This window comes from Dermacentor variabilis, chromosome 9 (assembly GCF_050947875.1).
Source record: "Dermacentor variabilis isolate Ectoservices chromosome 9, ASM5094787v1, whole genome shotgun sequence".
In the NCBI taxonomy this organism is placed as follows: domain Eukaryota; kingdom Metazoa; phylum Arthropoda; class Arachnida; order Ixodida; family Ixodidae; genus Dermacentor; species Dermacentor variabilis.
Window position 1 is genome coordinate 22478447 of NC_134576.1, and position 17436 is coordinate 22495882.

General features: G+C 47.4%; 1 protein-coding gene across 1 annotated transcript in view; it reads left to right on the forward strand.

Annotated features, from left to right (window-relative positions):
- Nucleotides 1-17436, forward strand: part of Gdi (GDP dissociation inhibitor) — a 127759-nt gene that overhangs the window by 19046 nt on the left and 91277 nt on the right. The window contains exon 2 of the mRNA XM_075704052.1: nt 15249-15790. Coding sequence (XP_075560167.1) covers nt 15249-15790 — 542 coding nt within the window. The remainder of the gene's footprint in view (nt 1-15248; nt 15791-17436) is intronic.

Genomic DNA, 17436 nt, shown 5'->3' on the forward strand with positions numbered 1-17436 from the left:
CCTCATTGCAGCAGTGTTACGCTGTGAAACATAACAAGTGTGGGAAGGGGCAACTGTCACGGGACACAGTATGTATCCCTTAATTATGCACACATGCACCCGCCATTTCTCGTCACAGTATGAGTACCGATATGCCTAATAAGTGTACTGGCAGGCCTTCAGAGGTTTTTCAGACGTGCCTGTGGCAATTTGAGCCCTCAAGGGCTGTAAAAGACATGCATTAATTTTTTTAGACGCTTTCACAGCCCCCAGGGAGTCCAAAAAATCGAACGCTGACTGTACAACTTTCCCAAGAGGATGCTTCAAATGGTCCGTGCGGCGAATGCGCAGCCGAAGGTGAAGAAGACAAAGGACGTACACATTGAGAAATGAATTGGAAAGAAAGCATGGCGCCGCTTTTTTGAAGGAGCTTGCACTCTAAAAGCAGTCTTGGCTGATGCCGAGATGCAGGTGTCCGTCATCCAAGCAAAAAAAAAGAACTCTAAAGCAGTGAAACGCAACACTGAGGCATTGTGCGCGGGCTGAGAGTATGTCACGACAATAGAGGTTGACTTACCAGCTGTTGTGAGAGAATCTTGCTTGTGATAAAGTTTGGGCCTCAAACCAATTAGCTTGCTATCAATTGATAGAAATAGCTCATATTCAAAAATATTCTGTATGCATCTCTTTCTTATTCGTATTTGAGAAAGACTCGATTAGCAGTAGGTTTTACTATTTCTTTCAAAGATATCTTATTCACTGTGCATTTTACATAACCCCTCCCTTGTGTTTTATTTTTGAATAAAATAAACGCTTCCCCTAGCTATTCAAACAGAATTAAGTTATTTTTTAACATGCTTACTGGAGTGACACCATTGGGTGACATGGTGTAGGGAGCCTGTCTTGACATAAAACAAAGTTCTGTGCACTCGGGGAATATTGCAAAGGCACTCAGGGAAAACCTGGAAAACTTGGGGAATTTGCAAATGTCAACTTGGTAGACACCCTGTTTAAACTGTTTGAGTGAAAGGGCTGTTACCACTGACGTTGCAGACCATAATGCCAGATGCTATGGCGCCAGCAACTCAACAATCATGAACCCAAATGAACACATTGGACCAAGGACATTGCCCCACATAGCCTTGTTAAAACAAGATATTGTCTTGCCGATTGGGCATGGTGTTTGCAAAAGTTCATGGTTGGTTCCATCTAAGGCGTCATTGTAAGATATTGCAAAAGTAGTCTGACCAGTATCGTCATTGTGTCCACTCATGTTGAGCCTTCCTCAAGAGCAGCGAGTGTCAGAAATGAACTTTGCGCCTGTGAGCAACAGACTCTGTGCCAGGAGTCATCTGATGAAAGTATGGAAAGAAATGAATTGTAGAATAGTTGATAGCAGTTGGTTCCAGAAGGAAGTGACAGCAAAGGTAGTTGTGAATTTACCATAATTGGTTTGAGGTAACTGTCTATGAACTTTCCTAGTAAACATTGAATATGAATACTAACTTATGAAGTGAAATAATTTGTAGAGGCATTTATTAGGGTTTTCTAACATGATATAACATTACGGTTACGTTGGCAATACTAATAAGCCATTACAGTAAAAGCATATTCATTTAATCCTTGATAATGCATAAAATTGAGCTGACGGGGCTCTCTGTACAGTAAAGGGCTGCATTTTTGAATTTTTGGTGTTATTGCGGTGTGTGTCAGTGCAATACCTTGCAGTATCCAAAGCTGGGAAGTACCTGGGCAGATTTGCTAGCAGTTACATAGCCAATAATGTACCGGCGTAAAAAATAGTGTTCCCACCATAGGCATAGCCAGGGACTCCTCCCCCCCCCCTAGTTGGGAGGTCAAACCCCCCGCCTGAAATTTTCTGATGAACCCCTCCCCCTTTCCCACAGAAGAGAAAGTTTGAGGTGGATTTCGAAAAAGCGACTTGGATGAAAGGGAAAGCTTGAATGTCAAAGCAAGGTGAGGACTAGCGTTTGAAAGGGAGGGTTGTCATGGAGGCGATCGCCTCTCCCATGCACAGAACATTGCGGCCCCACTCATGGTGCGCCTCTCATTCATTCCACATCGTGTCAACCATAACTGCCGAGTGGGGTCAATGCGAAAAATTCCACACACAGATTAAAATGCGACGAGCGCATGCACACATTCTTGCTCCCAACTAGGCTCTCATGTTGTCGAAGAGCCTCTCATTCTTGGTACTTGACCCAATCGTTAACCATACGGAAGCAAAGCATTTCGAAAGTATTGAGACTTCCTTGTCTATGAAATGCATAATAAGCATCCCCTCTTTTTCTTTTAAAATTATTTTTCTTTCCCTTGTCTCTGACTTTCATTATGTCAATAAACTTGAAAAGAGCTCGCTATTAGGTTTGTTTTTACATGCTGTTAGGAACGAAAACTGCATAAAATGGAACAAGAACGAAAGGCCTACAGAATGCTTATTTGCACATGGCAAAATGCTTCAAGGACAGGTGCTAGGCCAGGGAAGCTAAGAAACAGCCACAATAAACGGGTGGGAATATAGGAATGTTAGGGGTTGCCACACCGTTCAACAACCCGGTGAATGTTGAGTGCGGCGGTGACTAACGGAAAATAATTTTAAGAATGGGAGTGGTATGATGGATATGAGTAGAGGGGTACACACATAAAAGGTGTTGAGAAGGAAGTTGGCGGAATATGGATAATCATGGACATAGGGACGGTGTCTCGTCAATGCCCAATCTCTCAACACCAGACAGCCAAGGCTAGTCGCTTAACTGAGGCTCGCCTACCCTGCGTAACACGTGCTGCTTGCTGCCAAGGGCCCATCCTAACTAAATGTGTCTGCAATTTTCAGAACAGGCGGGTGTCGGGAGACATGACACCGTCAAATCTCTCGGAGCTACTGTACCTCATTTCATGGCAAACTACGGATGCTGTAATTTTTACAAAGGCTTCCTAACATGAAGCAGCCCTGCTTCGTACTGTCTGCCTGATCAGTTCCCGAGTGCAATCAAATAACAATATGCATCGTATGATGACTGCAATACCATGATTGCAAGTTGCTTCTAAACATATCTTCAAACAAGGCAGACAGCAGGTCACCGAAATTGTGTGAGACTTGCATGATAAGATACTATGAAAGTTCTGGTGCAAAGCTCTGGTTCCTGTATTTTTAAATCTAAAATAGTATAGCAAGCCCACAATGCTAAAAGTGCGATTGAGTGGTAGGTGACCTGCAAAACAGTGCCCACCCTCTTCCGTACGTAGCCGCAGCCGTACCACTCACTAGAAGATTTGGCTGGAAAACTGTTATCTCCACTGTTACCTGGGCCGGTGTGACGTAAAACTTCACATCTGTTATTATTCCAAATTGGCCACAAGCCAGCCCTCCCTGATAGGTAGGAATGGTTCGGGTCCAGCCCATACGGGCAGAGCCCGACCCATTTAACCTATCGCAGAGGGATAATGGCAGATTTGGAATAAAAACAGATTGGAATAGTTTCGTTATAGGGCCCCTGGGCTGCAACAAGCAGGGTGTCTACCAACTGGGAAAACCGGGCATTCTCAGGGATTTTGAGTAGTCTGGAAAAACCCATCTGGAATTTGTGCTTCTATCAAGGAAAATCACCTGTAATTTTATTGAAAGGGAGCGAAAGTAGCTGTAATGCTGGCTCAAGTAAGAGAGGAATCGCAAAAAATTCTTTGACGCCGTGTCATCGGCTGGAGGAGTTGCCAGTGTACAGTCAGAGGCCGACTTTCCGGATGCCCGATAATTAGGACAGCTTTGTGGCCCCACCATGTACCCCATAGAACGTCTCTGAAAATGTACCTAAAAATTTCGACGCAAGAACCCTTTGCTGTCAGATTTTCCAGACTTTTTGCTGTGACTGAAGGTCCGAAACGGCATTAATCAAAGCCACCATCGCTGCCGTTTTAATTGCCTAGCCGCCTCGAGCCGTCGCTCTCGTACGCAGATCCGATGGCAGCCGTAGCCACCACTGCCACAATGCTAGGCCTAACTGCTTTGACTTTGCTGTTAAGCTTCTTGCCGTTCGGTGCCGTGTTTTTCATTGAAAGAATTGCCGCTGTAAGCAATGGCACCGACTCTGCCTTTGTGGTCATAGCAATTCCGTGGCTTCGATGCTCAGAAAGCACAATGCATTGCATAAAGCGAGTGTCCAAAAGTTAGTTTTGCCTTAGTACAAATGTGCCATCCATTGAATCATGCGCATATGTATTGCGGTGAAGTGTGGGAAGGGGCGATTCTTATGGGACACATTATGTTGAAACAAAGCACAAAAAAAAAAAAACCACGAGAACAAGAGAAGGAAATGAAGACACAGCGCTAGTTATGTTGTAGCAGCTAGCCCACCAGTCTGCTCTCTTGAACACATTATGTATTCATTATACACGCATGCACCCGTCATCTGTTACAGTAGGAACACCGATAGGCCTAATAAGTGTACTGGCAGGCATTCAGAGTTTTTTCGGATGTGCCTGTGGCATTTAAACCCATAAGGAAAATAAGACGTGCATTCTTTTCTTCAAACTGACCGATTTTCCAGACGTTTTAGGGGCTGCTAGGGAGTTCGAAAAATCGGATGTTGACTGTACAACTGACCAAGAGGATGCTTCAAATGGTTGGTGGGGCGAACGTGCGGCAGAAGGTGGACGAGACCAGAAAGGACCGACGCATTGAGGAATGAACGAGAAAGGAAGCGTGCCATCGCTTTTTTTCAAGGAGCTTGAGCTCAAAAAACCAGTGTTGGCTGATGCCGAGATGCAGGTGTCTCTCATCCAAACCAAAATAAACTCTTTAAAGCAGTGAAACACAACACAGGCCTTGTGCGCGGGCTGAGCGTATCTCGGGACAGTTGAAGTTGACTTTCCAGCTGCCGGGAGAGAATCTCGCTTGTTACGAAGTTCGCACCTCATACCAATGATCATGGTATAAGTTGATAGAAATAGCTTGTATTTGAAAATATTTGCTTTTGTATGTATATCTCCTTTTTATTCCTATTTGAGAATGCTAGACTCAATTTGCAATAGGTTTTACCATCTTTTTCGAAGATATTTTTTTCGCTGTGCATTTTACTAACACCTGTCTTATGTTTTCATTTGGAGCAAAATAAACGCTGCTCCCTACTATTCAAACTGGATTAAGTTTCTTTTTTTTTAACATGCTTGCTAGAGAGGGACAACATTGGGCGACCTGGTGTTGGCCCATTTTTTACATAAAACAAATTCCTGGGTCACTCGGGGAGTTTTGCAAAGGCACTCAGGGAAAACCTGGAAGGCTCTGGGAATTTGGATAAGTCAACTTGGTAGACACCCTGAACAAGTCCGGCCTGCGAACAAGACACATTGGTAGTGCAGTCTTGATTTTGCCTGGCCCCGCTTTTAGCACTGTTCATTTTTCCAAGTCATATACCAGCTAGGTCATCAACATACGTTATACAGGGTGTCCCAACTATCATGCACCAAGATTTAAAAATATGCAAACGTCGCATAGCTAGCCAGAACCAAGATAATGGTGTTTGCTGTCACTTGGAGATGCCCAGATTTTTTGCATATTGCATAATTACATAATTTGTTTTAATTAATAAACTTCTCAAATATTATTAGATGAGAAGTGTCAGTGAGAAAATTGCATAGCAACATGAATATTTCCTGATAAAGCTTTTTGTAGCTGAATATGTGCCACATAAGATTTTTCAAGCCTGAAAGAAGCTCGTGTGGAAATTGGTTTGCACAAGGCTCGCCCTACGAGCAACGGTCAGGAAAGGGCACGAGGAGTGGAGACTGCAACATACAAAGGCACTACGCCAAGGTGTGTCGACTCTGACACAGCGCAGAGAAGGCTCCAGAGTCAGATCGTCAACAAGCATGGGCTTATTCACCCAAGATAAGCACAGTGCTACAGTCACGGCGCATTCGGAGAAAGGCTCGCCACAAGACCGATTGAGTACGTGCACCCACTGCACTAGGGCTAACTGGGAAGCGGTCCACCAAGCGCGAGAACGAGAAGCCGCAGGAGCAAAGGTCCCCTATAACGAACACGTTGCGAGCTTGCGAGTATCTGCTGCTGCGATCAAGTGCTCAGCGGAAGAGACTTGGGTGGAGAGGATGCTCAGGCACCGCCACTCTGGAGGCCAATCAGGGCGCATCCCAGTCACACCTGCTCGGGTGGTGATTTGACCCCAAGAGGGAGAAGCACGGTTTGTGCGGGAATTTAGCTTTGGCACGCTAGCTGTGTCTGTCATGTGGCCATTATGGTGGCGGTTCCCGGAAATCGAGCTAAGCACTATGAGCGAGCTGGGGGATGAGGCGCGGGAAGGCACCTTGATCCCCACACCCGTGTATACACTCAGTTCCAAAAGTGTTCTTCCACACATGAAAGAAGCCCGCAAATACACGCAAAATTGTTGTGCGACTGGCCGCTCGAGGCACTTTATGTGTATTCACTGGCTTCTTCCACGCTCGGAAAAAGTTTTATGTAGCATGTATTATGCAACAGAAAGCGGTATTGGGAGTTTTTCATGTTGCTCTGCAGTTCCCTCATTGACACTTTTCATATACTTAGAATATTATTATAAGTTGATTAAATAATTGAGACTAATTATGTAATTATGCATAATGCAAGAAGTCATGTGGGTATCTCCAAGTGACGGCAAAGAATGTTACCTTGGTTCAGGCCAGCTAAATAATATTTCCATATTTTTAAATCTTGGTGCATGATGTTAGGATACCCTGTTTCATGAATTCGCAAATGAAATTCTTGTTCCTTTTTAATGTCATTTTTAAAAATAGCATAAGGATGATGGCATAATTTGATGCAAAGGGCTGCACGCCTTAGCAATGAAAAACTGTTGTCTGAAGTTAACCAAAGTGTTACCCGCCGTGGTTGCTTAGTGGCTATGGTGTTAGGCTGCTAAGCACAAGGTCGCCGGATTTCATAGCAGCCGTGGCGGCCGCATTTCGATGGGTGCAAAATCTGTAAGCACCCATGTACCTAGATTTAGGTGCACGTTAAAGAACCCTAGGTGGTCCAAATTTCCGGAGTCCCCCACTACGGCGTGCCTCGTAATCAGATCGTCGTTTTGGCACATAAAACCCCATAATTTTTTTAGCAAAGTGTTGTTTTGGCAACGCAACAATGTGCATCCTCGTTCAATCATTCTTGTCCGGGGAGTGCTAGGAGTTTCTTTGTGTGGTGTACAACCTCCATGTGTGTGTGTGTGTGTGTGTGTGTGTGTGTGTGTGTGTGTGTGTGTGTGTGTGTGTGTACATAGTCTATAATGTTGGAAGAGGACATAGACGGCAGCCTTAGAGACCATGGGAGATTTCGGGCTATCGCTTTGCATATTGGCTCTGCCATTAAAAGCCATCTGTGAATAGACGCACACTTCTTCATTCCTGTACCATAATTTGTGGACGTGCGGCACAGTCACTTGCATGAGTTGGACCTCCGTAGCAGACTTAACCTAGCCACCATATCATCCGAAGGACAGTCTTCAACTGCTGCCCCATCCACACCACCGACGGTCATCGTGTCTCAGCTTTGCGATCCTGGCATGTTTTCTGGGATTGACAACATTGATGTTGATGACTGGCTGCAGAATTGGGAAGGAACAGGTCAGCGCACTAAACAGGTGGGGTAACATGCTTATGCTGGCTAATATAATATTCTTTGTAAAGAAAGCAGCTCGGGTCTGGTTCAAGACGCATGAAGAAGCGATTACAAGTTGGAACCAGTGCATACAAAAGCTTTGAGATTTGTTCGGCAAGCCCATCGGCCACCAATATGCTGCTAAGGACCTTGGGACCTGTGCGGACGTCAACTGAATCTTGCGTGGCGTATGTACAGGACATCGTAGCCCTTTGCCACAAGGTGGTTAATATGGCAGAGGCAGACAAGGTCAGGCACATTTTAAAAGGGATCGCAGACAACGTGTTTAACCTTCTTGTTTAAACAACGGTCAATGAGATCAAGAACAAATGTCAGCGCCTTGATGACTTGAAGACTGCCGCATAGTTCTGCAGTTCGGGCGTCTACCCAACGCTGCAGCTTCATAGACGGGCAGACATTTGTCTACCACTTGAGCCCACCTTCTTTGAGAACGTCCGATGTATTGTCCAGCGAGAAATTGAAGCAGTTTCTCTTGCCATGCCAGTGATGCAGTGCTTTGACTATTCCCGGCTGCTCGTGTCTTTCATTCAATCGTTCATTCTCCAAGAACTTGCCACTTTGTGTCTGCTGTCCATCTGCTCCGCCAACCATCTTGACTTTGCTTCATCTGCTGGCTCTGCCCCTGTTCACTAGAGCCAGTATGGTCACCACCTGAGCTATCGCAACTCGGCCGAATGGCGTACACATGATGATAGACCCATCTGTTTATATTGTAGACGTATGTGCCACATCTCTGACTTTAGCGATATCCAGAAGGTACAGCTGAACGATCCAGACTTGCGCTCCATAATCCACCAGCTACAGTCTCGCCAATCTGACCCATCTCTCCACCTGTTTGTGCTCCGTGATGGTATTCTCTTCCGACGCACTGACTCTGATGGCGGAGACTTTCTGCTTGTAATTCCTACGTCTCCATGTTGCACTGCTCTCCAACGGCTGGACATCTCTGAGTGTCCTGTACATACGATTGCGGAGTCTGTTTTCCTGGCCAGGCCTTCACCGTTGTGTACATCGGCATGTTGCTGCTTGCGAGTCGTCCCAGCACCGCAAGCGCCCATCCGTGTTGCCTGCCTGCCCACTTAAGCGCCTATCGAGATCCTAACTGGTCCCGCTCTACCACGAGGGCCTAGTTCTGGTTAGACCATTCCCGACTTGTTTTACCGGGAATAAGTGGATTGCTGTGGCCACTGGCTACACCACACGGTATGCCATCACCCGGGTGCTGCTGACAAACTGTGCCAGGGACGTCGTGGATTCTCTGCTTCACGATGTCACTCTCCATCATGGCGTGCCAAAACAGCTGCTGATGGATTGCGGTCGTTCATTTCTTTCTAAAGTTGTTGACATCCTTTGTTCGTGTTCCACACGTCACAAGCTAACCACAGCCTACCATCCACAAACAAATGGGCTTACCAAACGTCTTAATTGCATGCTGACCACGATGCTCTCTATGTACGTTTCCACAGATCGTTGTGATTGGGACAACCCTTTGCCTTTAGGGACATTCGGGCGCAACTCCTCCCGCCACAACGCTGGTGGCTTTTCTCCTTTGTACCTGTTGACCGGTGTTCCCGGTGACCTGAACCGGTAACGCACTCCCTCACCAGAGCAGGATTGGCCACCCTGGTGCAGTACTTGGCCACAACCTCCTATATGAATACAACAATCAAACCCCGGCCCTCAGTCCTCAGCAGCTGCGAAGCAACTCACCACGGCGGCGGTCAGACCTGTGATGCAGCAGAGTGTGCTAAGAATCTCTGGATCCGGACAGGCCGCCATTGGAATATGAACCTGGCAACGTTTAACGCTAGAACGTTATCTAGTGAGGTGAGTCTAGCAGTGCTATTGGAGGAATTAGAGGGCAGTAAATGGGATATAATAGGGCTCAGTGAAGTTAGGAGGCCAAAAGAAGCATATACAGTGCTAAAAAGCGGGCACGTCCTGTGCTACCGGGGCTTAGTGGAGAGTCGAGAACTAGGAGTCGGATTCCAGATTAATAAGGATATAGCTGGTAACATACAGGAATTCTATAGCATTAACGAGAGGGTGGCAGGTCTTGTTGTGAAACTTAATAAGAGGTACAAATTCAAGGTCGTACAGGTCTATGCGCCTACATCCAGTCAGGACAAGCAAGTCGAAAGCTTCTATGAAGATGTGTAATTGGCGATGGGTAAAGTCAAAACAAAATACACTATACTGATGGCATAAGAAGCAAACAAACACTGACACCAAGGACAACATAGGGGAAATTACTTGGGCTTAATAAATGAAATAAACGATAAATTAGTGGAAGTGAAATTGGATGAAAAAACAACTTGCCCCAGGTGGGGAACGATCCCACAAGCTTTGAATTTCGTGTGCGATGCTCTACTAATTGAGCTACCGCGGTGCCGTTTCCCCATCCACTTTCTTGGGTATTTATGTTCCCTAGAATTCTGGGAGTGTCGGCCAGCGTCGCCACTCGCAGACCTTGGCAGCGGACGTGGAACATCTTTTTGCCGCAGGCATCACGAGAATGGGATCTTTTTGGGTGAAGGCAATCGGTCAATAAACCCACACATACTACCTGAAGGCATCAGTGTTACCGGATTTGAGACTCTCATTGTGTAATAAAAGAGAAGAAAGGGAGTTAACCTAGGGGCCTGATTTTTATTAGTCATATGATCAGAAGGCAACAAACATTGACACCAAGGACAACATAGGGGAAATTACTTGTGCTAAATAAATGAAATAAAGAAACTATAAATTAATGGAAATGAAAGTGTATGAAAAAACAACTTGCCACAGGTCGGGAACGATCCCACAACTTTCGCATTTCGCATGCGGTGCTCTACCAATTGAGCTACCGCGGTGCCGTTTCCCCATCCACTTTCTTGGGTATTTATGTTCCCTAGTAAAACCCTAGGGGTGTTAGCCAGCGTCACCACTGACAGACCTTGGTGCCGGACGTGAAACATTATTTTTGCTGCAGGCATCACGAGAACGTGATCAATGATGGCGTGATTCAGCAGTCCATAAGTCCATGAGCGTCCCCAGTTATGTTAGTTAACAAGGACAATACACTATGCTTCTGTGTAGACTATCGATGGCTTAACAGTGTCTCCAAACGCGGCTTTTATCCACTGCCATGGATTGATGAGGCTCTGGACTGTCTACGCCACACACAATTATTAACCTTTTTGGATCTTAAGTTAGGGTACTGGCAGATCGAAGTAGACGAGCACGACCGCGGAAAAAACTGCATTTGTGATGCCTGGTGGATCATATGAATTTAAAGTCCTCCCATTCAGCCTGTGTTCCACACCTGCCACATTTCAGCGGATGAGGGACACTGTTCTCCCTGCAATGGCAGATGTGCTTAGTCTACTTAGACGACGTTGTGGTGTTTTCGAGGACGTATGATGAACATCTAGAATAACTCGAGCATGTACTCATTGCAATCAGCAAAGCCAATCTATCAAGCCTGAGAAACGGCATTGTGGCTTTCAGGAGCTCAAGTTTCTTGGACATGTAGTTGACGCCTGCTTGTTTGGCCAGATTCCAAGAAGCTAGCTGCTGTCGCAGAGCTCCCGCGTCCGACAAGAAGGCCGTACAACACTTCTTAGTTCTCTGCGCTTACTATCGTAGTTTTGTCGAAGGATTTTCAAGGATTGCTGAATCATTAACGAGAATAACACGCCAAGATGTAAACTTCGAGTGGATGGACGAGCAACAAGCAGCCTTTACAGAATTGTGGAAGCGACTGCAAGCAGCCCCTGTACTCTCGCATTGCTACGACGAGACTGACACAGAAATCCACACAGATGCCAGCAATGTGGGGCTCGGTGCCATAGTCTTCCAGTGGCAAGATGGCGGCAAACGAGTAGTAGCTTACGTGAGCTGCAGTTTGACAAAGGCGGAGGCCAACTATTCCACGGCTGAAAAAGAGTGTCTCGCTGTTGTTTGGGCCATCAGAAAGTTCCGACCCTGCCTGTACGGCTGACCTTTTTGAGTAGTAAGTGACCACCACTCGCTGTGCTGGCTTGCGTGTCTTAGAGACCCTTCAGGCCGCCTTGCTCGTTGGAGCCTCCGCCTTCAGGAGTACGCCACAGTGGTTTATTGATTAGGGCAAAAGCACTGTGGCGCCGACTGCCTCTCACGTGCACCTATACCTTTGAAGCCAAATGATATAGAGCAAGACTTCCCGTTTCTTGGTGTAGTAGACACTGTAGACATGGCTGACCTACAACGGACAGACAGTATTGCTTTTTTTTTTATCCTATACCTCCAGGGAGCCAACATTGTTTCACGACCGATGTCACGAGGACTGTCTTCATACTGCCTCTGCAACATTCTCTGCAAAAAGAACTTCGAGAACAGCCAAGAAACGTTCCTTCACGTCGTCCCAGTTATACTGCGCGAAGAAGTGTTGCGTGTCATGACAGCTTGTGTTCCGCACACTTAGGCTTTGCCAGGACGTTAGCGCGCATACGCCGTAAGTATTACTGGCCACGGGTGTACTCGTGCGTTCAGCTACGTGAGAAGCTGTCGTAATTGTCAGCGGTGCAAGGTTCCACCTTTGAAACCTGCTGGTCTTCTGCAGCCCCTGGACCCTCCTCCAGCACCGTTTCAACAGGTTGGAATGGATCTTCTCGGTCGATTCCCTACATCGTCCGCAGGCAACAAATGCATAGTAGCCGCAACGGACTACCTGACACGGTACGCAGAAACAAAAGCTGGTACCCCCACGGAACCTCCACAGAAGTCGCCGTGTTCTTCGTCCATGACATCATATCACGTCACGGGGCCCCTTCCGTCTTAATAACCGATCAAGGGACTGCATTTACTGCTGACTTAATACAGGAGATCGTCACACTGACCCACACCAATCATAGGAAAACTACGGCCTATCACCGACAAACTAATGGACTTGCGGAGCACCTCAATAGAAATATCGCCGTTATGGTCTCAGTGTACGTTGACGTAGAGTACAAGTTATGGGACAAAATTCTACCATACGTGACATTCGCTTACAATGTGGCGGTTCAGGAAACCACTCGATTCATACTATTTGAACTGGTTTATGGGCGCTGCATATCACCTTTAGATGCCATGCTCCTGGTCGACAACGAAACAAGCAACAATGCTGACATCATCCAGAAGGCCGACAAAGCTCGACAGCTTGCTCACAACCGCATCCGCCTCTAGCAGAGTACTGGCGCCCGCTATTATAACAGTGGCCAACGGAACATCCAGTATGAACCTGGCAACTACGTTTGGGTGTGGACACCCATCCATCATCAGGGGCTGTCGGAAAAATTACTGCGTAGATACTTTAGCCTGTACACGATTGTCAGGTGACTCAGCGACGTGAACTACGAGGTCATTCCTCGGAGTACTGCTATGAGCTTGAGCTGACGACTGCCACGAGCCGAGATTGTACATGCAGTATGGGTCAAACCGTATTAAGCCTGCGACGTGTCCCTCTGATAAACTTTATCCTGTGCCCTCTGTTGCCCTTTACTCCCTTCGATCAACGACCAGGATGGTCGCTTTTTCACGTGGGGAGTAATGATGCGAAGTAAGCTGCCCACCATGAGTCCCGATTGCCAGAAGTCGGCTGCCTACTACAAGCGCCATAGAGAAGACGATGAAGGGCGCAGTTGTGGGCGCGGGGTTTTTTGAGTGTTGGCCATCATTAAAAGAAGGCTGTTCTGTTTCGGTGAGCCCATCTTATCTTCGTGACAGTATAATTCTTCTCTGCATGACACAGCCGCGTTTCCTCCATTATATGTACTGTACAGTTGCGAACCGACCTTGCCCTTTATACTACGCTTCCCCCTTCTGCGACTCCAACAAGCATGTGCATACCAGCTTACCCGTACTCGACTGACAGCCTTGCAAATGCCCAGCAGCGTCTGTACAATGTGCACCACCGTGACGCAGTTTTTCCCTGGTGAGCTCGTGCTTCTGTGGTCACTCTTGTTATATTGGACTTCAAGGGAAGGTCCTTTCCTGGTACAAGGGGTCTTGCCATGTGCTATGCCAGGTGACCTACAAAATTGCTCCTGTCAGTTCGACCTCACACACTACTCTGGCATCCAGTGATGTCATGCACTTCGATAGGCTCAAGGCCAACTACACTGCTTCCAAGCCTGGCCTTTAGTTGCTCCAGGACGGCGCTTTTGCTGCTGGGGTAATGGTACAGGCCAGTGGCTGTGAAGACGATGATGATTGGAGGTTAGCACGGGCTATTGCCTTTTGGTGAAGTGCAGCATACTGGCTTTGTAAGTATACTTGTATATGGCTTCTCATCTGCGTCTGCTCATGTAACAATATGGACACACCAGGTGCATCTCTGCTGTTGGCGTCGCCATTGCTGTGCACCGTATGCTGTATGTGAGGGTGAGCCGACGATGGCGGCTTAATCTCGCTCGTGCACTGGAGGAAGGCAGGGAGAAAGTGCGCTGTGTTCCGTAGCACCCAAGGCAGTGAGGAGCCTATCTGAAAGCAACCTGTGATGGAGACAGTCTGGGTGCGATGAATGCTGATAGCTTCATGGGCACTGTGTTCTCGCTGCGAAGGTCGCATGGAAGCAAGAGGTAGCACAAAGGTTAATTTGCTTGCTGCTGCCTCGCTTCCTTACTCCAGTGTTTTGACAGCGAATCCCCGCTGTCATTGAGTGAGATGTGGTCATGTTAGGTTGTGCCTGCGTGACACCATGCTTGTTAATTTAGCTAATAAGTGAATGTTCAGAAATTTTTATGGCTGATAAAACTACTGTCCTTACTGTGCATAGCTGTCTACTAATTTGCTATTGCAATTGACGCTTTGCCTTTTAGGTGAAACTGGGACTGTTTAACACCCTATAATAAATTACATGCTTTATGCGGAGTTCTTAAGTGTCACTTAATGATCACATAGACTTACTCTAACAACTCAGTATGTTGGCACAAAATCATTTGAGTGTCCCTTTAGTGCTATTGGAGCCTTTTCATTCATTGCTCTATAGTATTGACAGTGCTTCAATCTTTTCACCTTCCATATTGAATAAACGCAGATAAAAAGCAACAAAAAGGAATATAAGGTACTTAAAGCAGAAACACAATACGCTTCAGAGCAGTCCCGGAGCCACAGGAAATACGAATAAATTCATTTAATGTACAAAAAGCCCGCGGCAGTTAGCAGTTGTAGTCTGTACAGCTGCCTGGACTGCTCTGATGCGCCAATGGATGAAGTGCGCTGTCATAAAGGGAGTGGGGTGTTGTCGCTCATTCCCCACGCAGACGCAATACCCGAGATGAAACCATGATGACCTCGGTGCAGTCCGGCAGTCCATTTGCACACATTGATTGTTGCCAATTTATTGGGATAACCATACGGATTAATCACTTGGTGGTTAGCAGTCGTAGTCTGTACAGCTGCCTAGACCGTTCTCTTCATGCAGCCCACTGGAAAATGCCTTCCCAGTAATTCATTTTCCACAGTCCCTCGAGCCAACTTGCTTGCGAAGCTTTTGTTTGGCTAAGGCACTTTGAGTCTCCGTAGTGGCTGTCCAGTTGTCACAATGAGCCTTAGTCTTGTGTTTGTTTCTGTGCAGGAGTGCATCCTGAGCGGCATGCTGTCAGTGAGCGGCAAGAAGGTTCTGCACATGGACCGCAACAAGTACTATGGGGGTGAGTCGGCCTCCATCACACCGTTGGAGGAGCTGTTCACCAAGTTCAGCCTGCCAGCGAGTCAGCTGGATGAGTACGGCCGCTCACGTGACTGGAATGTGGACCTGGTGCCCAAGTTTCTCATGGCCAATGGCCAGCTGGTCAAGCTGCTCATCCACACGGGCGTCACACGCTACCTTGAGTTCAAGTCGGTCGAGGGCAGCTATGTCTACAAGGCGGGCAAGATCCACAAGGTGCCAGCTGACGAGAAGGAGGCCCTGGCATCCAGTCTCATGGGCATGTTTGAGAAGCGCCGCTTCCGCAACTTCCTGGTGGCTGTGCAAGACTATGCCTTTGATGACCCCAAGACGTGGAAAGACGTTGACCACCAGACCACCTCGGCCTGCCAGCTGTACGAAAAGTTTGGCCTCGACAAGGACACTGCTGACTTCACGGGACATGCCCTGGCCCTGTACCGGGATGACGAGTGAGCGTTTTCCTAGGATTTCAGTCAGCTACATCTGTTTTCTTAGTGCCATGCATGTCTGCTATTCCAATGTACTTCTGTGTACTGGTAGTGGCCAGGTGGTGCTCGTATAATGGGTGATTTGGCATGATCATTAGAAACAGAGTAAAGCATGCTTACACGTATAGAACGGGCATTTACTAGCATGCGATCTGCAATGCCTTCCAGTGTATAAGGGCCATTGTGACTGCTATGAAGGCTGTGTGTTTTTCTAAATGTCCCAAGTAATGTATACAGTCGAACCCGACTATATCGAACCCGTTTACATCGAATTATTCTGTATATCGAACAATTTCTGGTCACGGTATAGTTACAATGAGTATATATAGCAAAAATTACGCTTACATCGAACAAATATTGCAGTGACTCCCGATATATCGAACCGTCAAGCGGCGGAAAAGTGCCCCCAGAAGTTGGCTTTCCCTCGCGGTAGCGGGGAAACCCGGTGGCGCGGCTCCATCCAACCGCACTCCCTACCGTGACCGCGCTGCCTCGGGCTGTTCGGGCGAGCCGTCGACACTCCCCCTATCGCGCATAGTGGAGTCAACGCCTCCTATAATATAGTTATAGGAGGCGTTGGTGGAGTCTATTAGGCCACATCCTCCCTCTTTCTCTCTCTCATCTTTCGCTTCCCACTCTCTCTCCCCTGACCACGCTTCGCCATGTTCCCTCACGGGTTGCAGAATCAAGCGTCCTTCCTTTCTTTAGATCACTATCTATCGACACTCCCCAGCAAAAAAATGATCCTGGCCCGCCTACAGCGCTTGCTCAGACAGCCAATCAGAGGCTCTTGTGCTCTCTTCGTGCAAGATGGCGAAAGTGCGAGTTGTCAGGCTGGTTTTCTGGTTTATCTTGTTTGCGCCTTGTGGGACTTTTCCCGCAGTGTTGCCGTGATGAAGCAGCAGAATTCGCCTTTCGTCGTGAAGCTCGAAATCATAAACCGCGTTGAACGCGATGAGAAGTTGGATGGCCCCGCAGCGTGCAAGATTCCGAGGAGCACTCTCGGCACGGTTAGGGCTAAAGTGACCCGACTCGCAACCCGGTGCCTGTGGCGCCCGACGCGTACGCACGGCCGTGTACGAGGGGTTCTTCATACGTGCCGGTATCCGCGTACTCGGTGATGACTAAATTCTGATGAATGCGACAAAGCCGTCGCCGGTGTTGCCAAAGTTTGGAGCGAGCTATAAAAATTTCCGGGACATTCGAATCAACGGCGGACGAGTTTGTCAGTGCAGATGATGGTGTCGCGACCACGGGAGAGCCTGGAAACGAAGACTACATCGCCGACATCGTACCGAGCACAAATGAAAGTAGGCACGTTGAGGAAAGCAACTACGGTCCTTTGCCCACATCCTCCGAAGTGATTGGTGCACTCGCATTAGTCCGGTGCTTCTGCGCGAATGCGGAAGTTTGCGGCTTCAGCTGCTCCGACTCCTTAGACAACGTGGGGAAGTGCGTGCGTTGCAGGCAGCGAAATTGCCCGAGCAGAAGAAAATGCAGGACTAATTTATGCGAAACTAAACTAGTTTCTTCAATAAAGTGATTCTATAAATGGTATGTGCTTTTATGACATCCAATTATTTAGCAGGCTTATATCGAATTATGCT